This window comes from Cheilinus undulatus, linkage group 24, assembly GCF_018320785.1.
Source record: "Cheilinus undulatus linkage group 24, ASM1832078v1, whole genome shotgun sequence".
Lineage (NCBI taxonomy): Eukaryota > Metazoa > Chordata > Actinopteri > Labriformes > Labridae > Cheilinus > Cheilinus undulatus.
The window spans coordinates 6,899,977-6,912,403 of record NC_054888.1 but is presented as its reverse complement, the minus strand read 5'-3'; the positions used below and the strand labels follow the sequence as shown (position 1 = coordinate 6,912,403).

The window sequence follows — 12,427 nt, the reverse complement described above, 5'->3', positions numbered from 1 at the left end:
GGTTTTGCTAAGTCTAACATCTGTGGCCTGGTAAAAGTGTCAGGAGTGTGTAGAGTTAGGTAATGTTTCTCTCATGGGCAGCACTAAAGATAGATCAGACTACCACTTGTCGAGGAGCGTCCAACGTGTAATTCAAGCAGAAAGGGAGAGGAGATTCTACTCTGGAAATCCCGGTTGCCTCCATAAACTAGTGGGAGATTAATCCACAAGGCTGTGAAACGTTTCCAACCTATGTGGCCATTTTTGTTACAGGATTATTAGTAGTAGGTATTAGTACGTAACATCATTCTTAAAAAAGCTAGTTTGGTAGGAGGTAGTATAAAGTTTACATTTACAGGAAATGAGTCATAAAATGTTTTTATTTAGGGAAATACTCAAATATTCCATGTATGCTAAGCTAACAGTTAGCATGCTGTTCCACTGTGCATTAAAGCCCATCACCTTGGCAACACGTGACTACATTGCTTATGTATTTCGGTCCAAGCTTTGCTAGCTAGTGCAGCAAGCTAGTTTTTTGTTTTTGTTTTAAATAGGATACACATTTTTGCTTTCTATGAATTCTGAACAAACTAAATGTGACGTCACATTTACTCTAAATAATGGGATAGTGTTATCACCGTTTTTTAAAATAGGGGTACACACTTTTGCTTTCTATGAATTTTGAACATACAAAATGTGACGCCACATTTAGTCTAAAAAAGATATGGTTGTGGGCAGAGCAAATAACCTTTTGATATTAGTTTTTCTTTGATGATGCTAATGCTAAGCTAATGTGTAAATGTGATACCTGAAATTTGGTTTTGCATGCCAAGAGCAAGTCAGAATATCTCAATATACATTGTGACACTAAATTAGCGTAATATTATAGTTTAACAAACATAATACTCTATTTCGCCATTAAGTAGGAAGTTAGAACAAAAATAACATAATTCTATAAAAACAAAAGCTAGTTAGAGACGTAGACCTAAAGTTATAAACTATTAGCATGAAATGACTCATGAAAAGTTTTATTTAGTGACATACTCAAACATACCATGCATACTGAGCTAACAATTAGCATGCTAATTGTTAGCTTAGTATCATAATTGGTATCATTTGACTTCATTGCTCATGCATTTTGGTCCAAGCTTTGCTGGCTAAGATTGCAACAAGTTTTACTGCCTTCTATAAATTCCGAAACATACAAAATAACTTCACCATATAATGATGCAAATACTTAGCTTAAACATGCCTGCTGTGTAAATGTGACACATGAAATTTGTTTTTTCATGCCAAGAGCAAGTCAAAATATTATCTATTAGCATCATCTTGTGGTTGTAATACTCTATATAATACATAATCCCACCATTAAACAGGAAGTTAGAACAAAAATAACACAATACTTTAAAAACAAAAGCTAGTATGGTAGGTAGTACTAATCTTATAAACCACTGACAGGAAATGACTTCTTAAATGTGTTTATTTTTAGCGCTCAAAATGGCCAAACTGCTGTAGTTGCTTGAATGTTGGATTTTTTTAGTGAATACAGTCCTTCTGTATTCACATGAAGTCTCTGCACATATTTAAAAGTTTAGTATTGTATTTATTACAAATGTTTGACATCAGATGTTGAACATGTTATAAACAATACAATATTTTTACAGTCAGTTCATACTGGGAACATGAAGACACACCAGAGGAAGAGTTGTACTCATACAGTGACATTAGGACGTGTTACCCAGCAGAGGGCAGTGTGTCTTTGTAAGTGTGTGTGTCCATCAGTGTTATGTTGGAAGAGAAAATTAGTCAAAGACGTGACATAATAAACACAAAACATCACATTTTAAATCAGAGAAACATTCAAAAGCACAAAATGATTCAATGAAGTTACAGAGCATCAGTCATTTAATACAAAACTATAATAATATTCTATTGATATATGAGATGGGAGGCTTCACTTCAGCTGTGTTATCGGCTCCTGTGATTATGTAATAATCATTCACCCCTCTGTGACTTTATGGCGTATTGATTGATTGTTTCTGTTTGCTTGTGTGACATTGACAAGGCAGCAGAGTTATTGCCGGTCATGCTGTGGTTTTTTTTTTAAATCCCAGCAGCTCTTACTGTGAAAACAGACAGTCCCATTGGTGTGGGTGTCTCTGGGGAAATAGATGCACACAGTGTGAATGTAGATAAGCATTCCTGAGTATAAGTGATGGAGAATCTCCTCTGTTTGATGCTAAAATAAAAAGATAAAACAATGGAGGTATGCTAGGCTTATTATCTTTCTGTAATTAGAGGATGAATTGAACATAAGTGCTACAGGAGGAGGCAGAATACGGAGCTGAAATCTGACGGTGATGTTAAACATCAGTGTTTGTGTTAAAGCCTGAGGATTATGCAGAAGTGTAGACAGAACTCTGTGAAAAATGGCCAGTATTAGCTGCCCCTCCTTGAAGTAATCTACAGCAGATGTAAGGCAGACGCCTTCACTCAGCCTCCTGGAAAAACGAGAAAAATAAACGAGTCAGTACTGCAAAACATTTGAAATCAATATGAGTGTTAGTAATTTGTTTTTGCTGCAAAAATAAATAGATACATTTTGTAGGTGTGAGAGATATAACTGTAGGGCACTGGTTCCCAACCTGGAGTGCAGGATCAAGGATCTTAGGTTGGGCGCAAGGATTTGCCCGCTCTGAGGCTGCCAAAATTAGCTTTGCATATATTGACTATAATCATGATAAAGCTGTTATTAAGTAGTTTATACAAAGGTCTTCTGATAAGAAAAGCTGCATAGGCCTGTTTTAGGGTTTTATCAGTGAAATGATTAAAATCAGGGTGCCATTTTTTCTTCTCTCTTGGGTCCTGGGGAGCTCCACTTTTCTTAGGTACATCTAGGGGGGGCTCCTTGGAAAAATAGTTGGGAAACACTACTCTAGGGGATGTAATAAAGTTGATCTACAAATGGGCAACTCAAACCAATGTGAAAAATATACATTGCAGTTCCCTTTTTAACCAGCAGAGGGCACAGTAGCATCATGAGTCACGAAAGCCAAGAAAAGCCGTGTCATTTAAAACAGACTACTCTTGAAAAGAAATAAAAGTAATAAAAGCTGTAGGAATAAAAGTGTTAATCTTGTTAACATCTCGTCCTATAAGAAGAGGCTAGTCCTTTTTTCTCTGTGTGGAAACAACCCCCCCCCAAGAAAGCCTGGCTGCAGAACGAAGCCAGGCCACTAACCAACTGTTTTTATTTGAGGATTTATGGTAATGGTATTAATCACATGCCACTGCATCACCTTAGGTGCCACTAACCCTTTTTTTTGGCTTCTTTTAACTGTCTTAATTTACTTTTCAATCTATAGCAAGTTCTAATGTCATAACTGACTAGAAGTTCGTTGTTTACTTAATTTCTTTCTTGTTATAAGAGCAGGTTTTTACCTGAACAGGGAGTAAAGTAGCATTAGCTTAAAGCTGTACGAATTACAAATTGAAAGTTTTACAAAGAGCAGTTTGTTGAGAGAATTGCTAGTTACCCTTCACACTGTTAACTAACAGAGAAAGCAACCAAAAGTAAAGTGTAACTTATGCCACGTGAACTGGATCTTATTAGATGTCAATGAGTCATTTTGTTCATGCGCTTCTGCAATTTTCCCTTATTAATACAGTGCCTATAAAAAGTATTCACCCCCTTAGATGTTTCACCATTTGTTGACTTTATAAATCAGTCATGGCCTTTGGACAATAAAAAAAGAAAAGGTAATGTAGAATAACTGACTGCATAAATATTCACCCCTGTCGAGTCCATAGTTAGTAGAGTCACCTTTGGCTACAATCACAGCACTGAGTCTGAGTGGATAGGTGTCACACAGGCTTACACATCTAGATACTACATTTTTTTCTACATTTTTCTTTGCAAAACTGCTCAACCTCTGTCAGGTTGCACAAGGTTCGAGCATGAACAGCCCTCTTCAAGTCAAGCCACAAATTCTCTATTGGATTGAGGTCTGGCCTTTGACTCAGACACTCCAGAACATTCACCTTGTTGTCATTAAACCACTTTCTCTGTATGCTTCAGGTCATTTTCTTGCTGGAAAATAAATCTTCTCCCAAGCCATAGTTCTCTTGCAGACTGAATAAGATTATCCTCCAAGATTTTCCCAAATTTTGCAGCTTTCATTTTACCATCTACCTCTATGAGCCTTCCCAGGCCAGCTGCTGAGAAGCATCCCCACAGCATGATGCTGCCACCACCATGCTTTACAGAGGGGATGGTGTGTTTGATGATGGATTTAACTGAACTCTGGGAGTTCAGTGCCTTGGAAATCTTTTGCTGTCCATCCCCTGACTTAAACTTTGGACCAATTAGCTGGACCTTTGTTGAATTAAGTCAGTCACTTTAAAGGGGGTGAATTTTTTTTATAGGTATTATACACGTTCTTATAAAAAGTACCATGATAAACAAGAAAAATAGATTTTTCAAGAATCAGATCTAACCATGAAATTACCTCAGTCTTAAATCTTTGTAAAAATTGAAAATAGACAAGGATATTAGATCCAATCAGGCTGTTAACCCAGTATTATTATACGTGTCCATTGTGAGTTTATTGTTTTGTAAGACCAGAACAAATCAACAAATCATGTACCTGTGGCTCTGCCGATCACACACGTCCTCTTGCACTCGTCCTCCGTGTCAAAGCGGTTCTTGTTGCCATTGCAGCCTCCGTACCAGAACTGGGCGCAGGCGTTGGCCTGCTTGTCGTAGTACCAGCGGATGTTATAATCCCGGCATGTTCCCTGGTCTAGAACCAAGCCACAGCGAGGGTCCAACGGTACCGTCTCTGTCATAAAAAAGATTTCATATGATATGAAACAAGGTCAAACCAGCCACCTCCTCTCTTTCTTTTCTGACCCGGCCACCAAATCCCTCCTCAAAGACACTTCCTCTAAAGCAACATCTGTTTCTTCTCCCTGCAGATTCTATAAAATCGTCCTCACTGCATCAAAAATAATTGGCCTTCCTGCTCTTCACCTGCGTGACCTCATTACTGAGCCTGTCAATCACAGAGCACTTATCATAACCCCGGAGAGAGGCCACCGCTGCTTCGTGCTCCTTCATTGTGGTCGCTGCAGATAGAGGGACTGATGGTTTTTATAAAAGGCTATGTTCAAGGATAGAAGCGTCTCTGAGAACACATGTACTTGAGACACACTGTCTGGAGCCAGAAAAAGGCAGACATTTTCAACAGTGGACGAGATTTAAAGGTTAGCTGAATGGTTCAGACTCATTTCCACTTCTGTGGTGAATCAACTTCATTATCTGATGTACATGAATCCAGAAATATGACTATAGAAAGGAGAGAGTGCTCTAAGTATTTCCCTTTATCTGTCTCATGAGCCGATTACCTATTGGACACACACAGGACAATTGAATAGAATTTGACATGAGTAATACACTATAAAAAAAATTTAACTGGATACAATGTAATTAGAAATTATAACTCCTCTGGGGAAATGACTGAAAACTCTTCAGTACTATAGAATACAATATGATACAATACATAATACTGTACACTGTGGCACAGCAGAATATTATTAGACACAACACGACAAGGTACGATACACAACAACATAAGGACCGGATACTACGGAAGCGGATTATGGCCATTTTTGATGGAGAAAATAATTTTGGACAAGTCAAGATTAAAGTCGAAATGACGAGAATAAAGTTGAAATTTTGAGAATAAAGTCGAAATTTCTAAATAAAGACGAAACACAATTTCGAGATTAAATACAAAATAGAGAATCTCTTTGTTGTTAAATCTAATAATGAGGTATAATCTCACATATTCATTGATATGAGGCATAATACTGTAGAGACAGGCACGATTCTCTGTTATCTTAAATACTCATACATCAACAGGAGCACAGCAGTGCTTGTGTCTCTCTTCCTCTCTGTCTGATCACCTGTAGAGACGCACAGGTGATCAAACTCAACCTCGTTCCGTAATGGGAGAGCGAAGGGAGATTGATCGCTTGTTTATTGATCATAGACAAGTTGCTGCTAATGACAAAATTTTTAAAAAGGCAAAAAAAAGCAACACTGTTGCGTGTTGTCAATTGGAAACTGTAGTTAACAGTATTGTGCATGATACCCAAAGAAAATGTTACCTGCAAAACGCCATGTACATGATGTACATTACATTTTTGCATGAACTTTAGAAATAAAAATACCTACGTTTTCATTGTTGCATTGCTACATTGTGCTACATTGCCACGTTGTGTTACACCATGTTGTGTTACGCCATGTTGTTACGCTACGCTATTACGCTACGCTGTTACGCTATGCTGTTACACCACGTTGAGTTACACCGCGTTGTGTTACGCTACATTGTTACGCTACGTTGTTTCGCTACGTTGTTTCGCTACGTTGTTACGCTACATTGTTACGCTACATTGTTACGCTACGTTGTTACGCTACGTTGTTACGCTACGTTGTTACGCTACGTTGTTACGCTTCGTTGTTACGCTTCGTTGTCACGCTTCGTTGTCAGGCTTCGTTGTTAGGCTTCGTTGTTAGGCTTCGTTGTTAGGCTACATTGTTAGAAGAGCCATGAAAAAATATTGATACGGCAATATATCGCGATACTTTGACATCCGATACAATATCGATACTTCAATTCTTAATAGCGATTTTTTGGTAAAAAATAAAAATTCATATTCTAGCCAAGTTGTTAGTAAAATACAACTTGCTCACACATTTGTGTGAGCACAAACAGCAAGTTAAAGAAAGGAAATGCCGTTAGTAAGCTCTGTCTTGCTGCTGTGAAATATAGCGGGAATATCACAGTGTAGAATATCACAATATAATGATATCCTGATATATCGTGTTACTATCGTATCCTGACCCAAGTATTGTGATGGTTCTTGCCAATACTCACCCCTAATTGTTAGGCTACATTATGTTAAGCTACGTTTCATTATGCTATGTTATATTATGCCATGTAATGATACACTATATTTTGTTGATCTTGGTGTGTTGCACTACATTATGTTGTACAACATTATTTTGCTCTATATTAATTTGTGCTACATTATGTTGTACTACATTATGTTGCCTTAGGTTGAGTTGTGCTATGTTTGGTTGCGCTACATTATGTTGTGCTTTATTATTGGCTCAGTATGTTGTACTACATTATGCATACACATACAGTGCTTAACAAATTTATTAGACCACCTGTCATATTTGTCTCAGAGACCATCCAGCATCATGAAGTGCTTTAATGCGGACTCTTTCATTTTCAGTGAGCTCTCTACGTTTTACCATTTTGAACAGGAATGAGGAATTTCAAACTGAATTCACCCAAATTTGAGCTGGCTCACTGGGCTTCTCTGAAAAGTCAGAAATTAATCAAGCATAACATTCAAACACTTAAACTAATTTTTCTCTTCAGGAATGCAAGTAAATAACTATAATTTGACATATTCATCAAGAAATAATAATGTGCTTTACTATTTTTTCAGGTTTTTTGTAAATCAGTAAATTTGAAAATTCATGGATAACAATAATAGTTATATTTTAGCATTACAAATATCATTTGGTTAAAGAGCTTCTACATATTGGCATATTAACCATCGCAGAAACATAAAAAATGATTTTGGTAATTACCAATGCTGTTAATTTAGGGCAGCTGTGGCATAAACCTTACTTTGGTTAGGGTTAGGGTGGTCTAATAAATTTGTGAAGCACTGTACATACACATTGCGGTACGACACAACAAAACACGACACACTGGAATATTATACAATACAATACAGTACAAAGCAATGTGATACAATATGTGGCCTGAGATACTTTGTTGTTGACAATCTTTTTAATGCAGTGGCTCTCAACTTTGGGTCACAAGACTGGACAAGTGGGGGTTGCCAGATGCCTTACAAACCCCCCCCCCCCACAAAGAATATAAGAAATAGATACTAAATTGTATTTGTTGCCCATTTTGATAAAAATATATGCATAAAATTAGTTGAATATTAAAAAACATGAGCATTTGGTGAGATTTATGCTGAAATTAAAGTAATGTTTGAAAAATCCTTAAGATGTAAGACTGTACAACTATTCTTGAATGTGCACATGTGTATTCTACTATGCCTCAACCCCCCCTTAGGTACAGTGGGGGGGTCCCTGGTCTCTGTTATTTTGGGGGTTGCGAGCTGAAACATTTGGGAACCACTGCTTTAATGTGAGCAGAAAAAGCAGTGCGTATGGAGAGCAAAGGAGGCAACCCTTTATAGTGGCATCTAATCCCCCATATGAAGTAAAATAGCCATAATTTTTTATTTCTTTGAACACTGTGAGACTGTGGCTCATTAGCTTAGCTGAGGTAAAAGCTTGAAATCAAAGTGGCATGTCTTTAGAAAGGGTACCTGTAGGTTTGTACCTGATACCTGAAGAAATCACTATATTATCAATGAATGTATCACTAAATTTCCATTAGTTTTATCTACATTTATAACTGACTGGTGAAAATCTAATCCAGTGTTAAAAGTGTTAAAGTACTTTAAAGATCAAACATTCACTGAGTATTGTTCCAGCAGTAAAGGTTTACTATCACAGTTGGCTATAATTAGCTCATGGGAAAAAGTTAAACAAATGAAGTTAATTAACATTTTATGAGTAAAGGAAGCATTCTTGCTGGTTTTCTTGAGGAATTTATTATCTGAGGTGTGGTTCAACCAAAGCTGTTTTGACAGCCAGGAGCAGCTGCCTTCATAAAATCAGACTTGGACTGTGGTTTATATTAAACTAATAATCAGACTAAAAATAGACAGCTTTATTCGTCTGTTATGCAGCTGGCTGCCGTAAGGTTTTTTTTTATTTGCCATGAGTTTTGTACAACTCAAGGGTTTTTCAAACCATAAAACATGTGTCTCTCTTCCTATTGTGCTCAATAATATTCCAGTCAAAAAGAAATTTTTCTTCTGAGTTAACAATGATGCCGAAGAGCTCAGAACTTGTGCTGACTCATTGTTCTGTCAGGAGGATTTCTCTTGGTCAGCTTATGAGTGACTGATAAATGATTAGGTGCCTATTCTCAACATGTGTCATTGATTATTAACAATTATTATCATCTTAATAAACTCTGTTTGCAAAGGATAGCTACATTTATGGCCAAAGTATGTTTTGGGTTTTAGCCTGACTCTATAGCTGTGAGTCATTAGCAGCTAAGGAAAAACCAGGCCATAGCACGCTCTTCTGATTCCAGTGTTTTTATGTATAAGTGGATATCTTTCTGGTGTGTGGATTGTAAATATATATCAGGATTAATAAAAACTAAAAATTAAATTAAAAAAAAAAAAATTAAAACAATGCTCAGCAAATATACTTGGGTGTCAGTTTAACAGTATGCTAGAGTCACCCACACATGAATCATTTTGCATCATACAGTATTTTATCGTATAGCATAAATCATATCATATTGTAGCATGTTGCATTGTGCTGTATCATGTAATATTATATAGTATCATATCAAATTGCATCATATCATCATCATATCGTAGCATGACAAACTGTATTGTACATTTTATCTGGTATTATATAGTAATGTATCATCATTATACTGGACCGTGTCGTATTGTATTATATCACATCATATTGCATTGTGCTGTACCATATTGTGTCAGACTGTGCCATATTGTTTTGTATCTTACAGTATCATCATAATTAAGTGGTACTGAATTCTGTTCTTATTGTTTCTTGTTGGGTAGCATATCGTGTTCATGTTGTTTAGTGTTTTTTTATGCTGCACTACATTCATTTACACTACGTTATGTTGTGTTACATTATGTTGCATTACATAATGTTGTGCTACGTTATGTTACTCTATGTTACGCTGCGTTACATTACGCTGCGTTACGTTACGCTACGTTACGTTACGCTGCGTTACGTTACAATGCGTTACGCTATGCTGCGTTATGCTCTGCGTTACGTTACACAACATATGTTGAGAATAATATGTTGAGCTACATTGTGTTGACCTACAATAAATTGTACTACATTATGTTGTGCTACATTCTTTTTCACGCGGTATGTTGTCCCCCATTTTTGGCTCAGTATGTTGCACTAAGTTCTGTTGCACTTGAAATGTTGTGTTACATTATGTTGAGTTATGTAAATTGCACTATTTTATGTTGCACTTGGTATGTTGCACTACATTATGTAGCGCTATGCTAAGTTACTATACGTAATATTACGCTATGCAATGATACGCTATGTAATATTACGCCGTGCAATGTTACGCCATGGAATTTAATGCCATGCAATGTTACGCCATGCAATGTTACATTTCATTACAAAATGTTACATTACATTATGTTATATTGCAATTGGTTACGTTACACTTCTCTCATTATGATTCAATGCATTATATGTTGCATTACTTTAGCATACATTATGTCACATTCTGTTACTATTCGTTATGTTACATTGCATTGTTTTTTATATTGTTACATATGACACATGTTTTGTTACATTGTGTAACATACACATTGCAGGATGTAACATCATCTCACGATAAGACACAACTCAACATGTCACAATGGAATATTATATATCTCATCATTAAGTCGTATTGTATTAAGTTCTATCTTATTGCTTCCTGCTGGGTAGTATAACAGCATGTCATGTTTATATCCTTATGTATAGTGTTTAATAATAACAAATCAATAAAATTCAACAAAATAAAAGAGCAGGAAAGCGTGTGTGTACCTTTGGGGAGAGCTGGCCTTGATGCTGGCACGTACTGAACAGACCCACCCGTGGATGAGGTGCTTACATTTGTAGAAGAAGAAGAGGAGGAGGAGGAGGAGGAGGATGTTGAGGAGGAGCCTCTGAGAATTGATGTGTCCCCTCTTGAGGAAATGATTTCTGGGGTATATCGGTTAAACGTGTCTCCACGCTCTGTTCCCCAGGTTGTCGTTACACGACCTCCTCCTCCTCCTCCTTCGCCCTGATTTATAAACAAAAACAAAGAAAATGTGTCAAACATGTTATCAGCATTTTCCTGTTAGATTAATTAAGCTATAATGCTCCATACACTTGCTGTGCTGGACCCTTTGCTGCCATGCTGGATGATCTCGACTCGCCCTCCCTGGCTGTGCGTGCTGACTCCTGTGCTGATTCCAGTCTGACGCCCATTAGCGCCTTGTTGCTCGGTGATAGGTCGGTATCCGTAGCCTCCGATGGCATAGTTCCCATTGCCGTTGTTCCCGTTGTTCCCATTGTAGCCATTAGTTATCCTGTTGTATATCAGCGCCCCATTCTCGTCCTCACAGAATTGGCTCACCAACTTGGATTCCAGAGCTGGGACAGAAAGGAGAGAGAGACTGTCGGCTCTAAAGACTGAACAACAACTGTGGGATTTTTCTTCCGTCTGGCTACTGTGGCAACATGACTCTAAGGCTGGTTATGTTGGGCTGGTGGTCAATCTGTTCAGCATTTTTGTCCTGAACAACTTAGGAAGGGTCAAGCCCTTGCTTAGAGGTTGCAGGATTTACCAACTGAGCCATACATTTTAGAGGACATGCATTACCAAACAGACGCAGGAAGTGCATGGTGGCCATTAGACATGCATGAGTGGGCAGTGACCTTGGAATATAACATCTTTAAGATATCTATATTCTTATTATGTAGTGACAGCTCTTGGCTCTCATTCCTCTGACCTGGCAGGGTGTTGAAGTCATCGATGAGGAACATGTGCTCGGTGTCAGGGTCTGAGGCAATCAGATTCAGCTCCCTCATGAACTCGGCTTGCGTCGGGTCTGATGTGTTCACAATCCCCAGGGCAAACATCTCTATATTAGCAGCATGAGCCTCTCTAACAGCTATGTCCAGCTTCACCGGCTCTCGTTTGTCCGTCTGCCCGTCCGTGATCACGATGGCCACTTTGCTGACCCCAAGACGAGAGCTGTAGAACGCCTCCTGCGTGGCTTTACGTATCGCCGTGCCCGTGTACGTGCCCTCTCCCATGTACGGGATGTTCCTGATGGCCTGCTTTATGTCCTGCTTGGTGACGTAGCGCGCTAAGTTGAACACCAGCTTCACCTCCAGGCTGTACAGCACCAGGCCGATGCGGGTGGCATTGCGGCCCACGGTGACCCGGTCCACCAGTGCGTTCACAAAGTCCTTGATGATCTCGAAGTTCTCTGGACCCACGCTTTCAGAGCTGTCGATGACGAACACCAGCTCCATTGGCCTCTCCTTACACTTGATGCCGCATCCTGGAATCACATGGCATCAACACATGAGATCATGGCGGGAAATGCCCTTTTGACAGTGGAACTGATCTGATGGTTTACAGATAAAACCAGACACAGGCACGGGTTCAGGAGCTAAACTGTCTCTTGTTACACTGGTGCTGCCTAAGAGGTGAAATAAATACTGCAGAAG

The 12,427-nt window shown here is 38.3% G+C and overlaps 1 protein-coding gene across 1 annotated transcript in view; it reads right to left on the bottom strand.

Moving 5' to 3' along the window:
* Positions 1–2,347: 2,347 nt before the first annotated feature.
* The window catches only part of LOC121506386 (collagen alpha-1(XXVIII) chain-like), a 54,621-nt gene continuing 44,541 nt past the window's right edge, over positions 2,348–12,427 (bottom strand). Inside the window, exons 31-35 of the mRNA XM_041782173.1 lie at positions 11,701–12,258; positions 11,078–11,341; positions 10,748–10,981; positions 4,626–4,820; positions 2,348–2,480 (exon numbers count right to left, since the gene is read on the bottom strand). Coding sequence (XP_041638107.1) covers positions 2,473–2,480; positions 4,626–4,820; positions 10,748–10,981; positions 11,078–11,341; positions 11,701–12,258 — 1,259 coding nt within the window. The 3' untranslated portion in view covers positions 2,348–2,472. The remainder of the gene's footprint in view (positions 2,481–4,625; positions 4,821–10,747; positions 10,982–11,077; positions 11,342–11,700; positions 12,259–12,427) is intronic.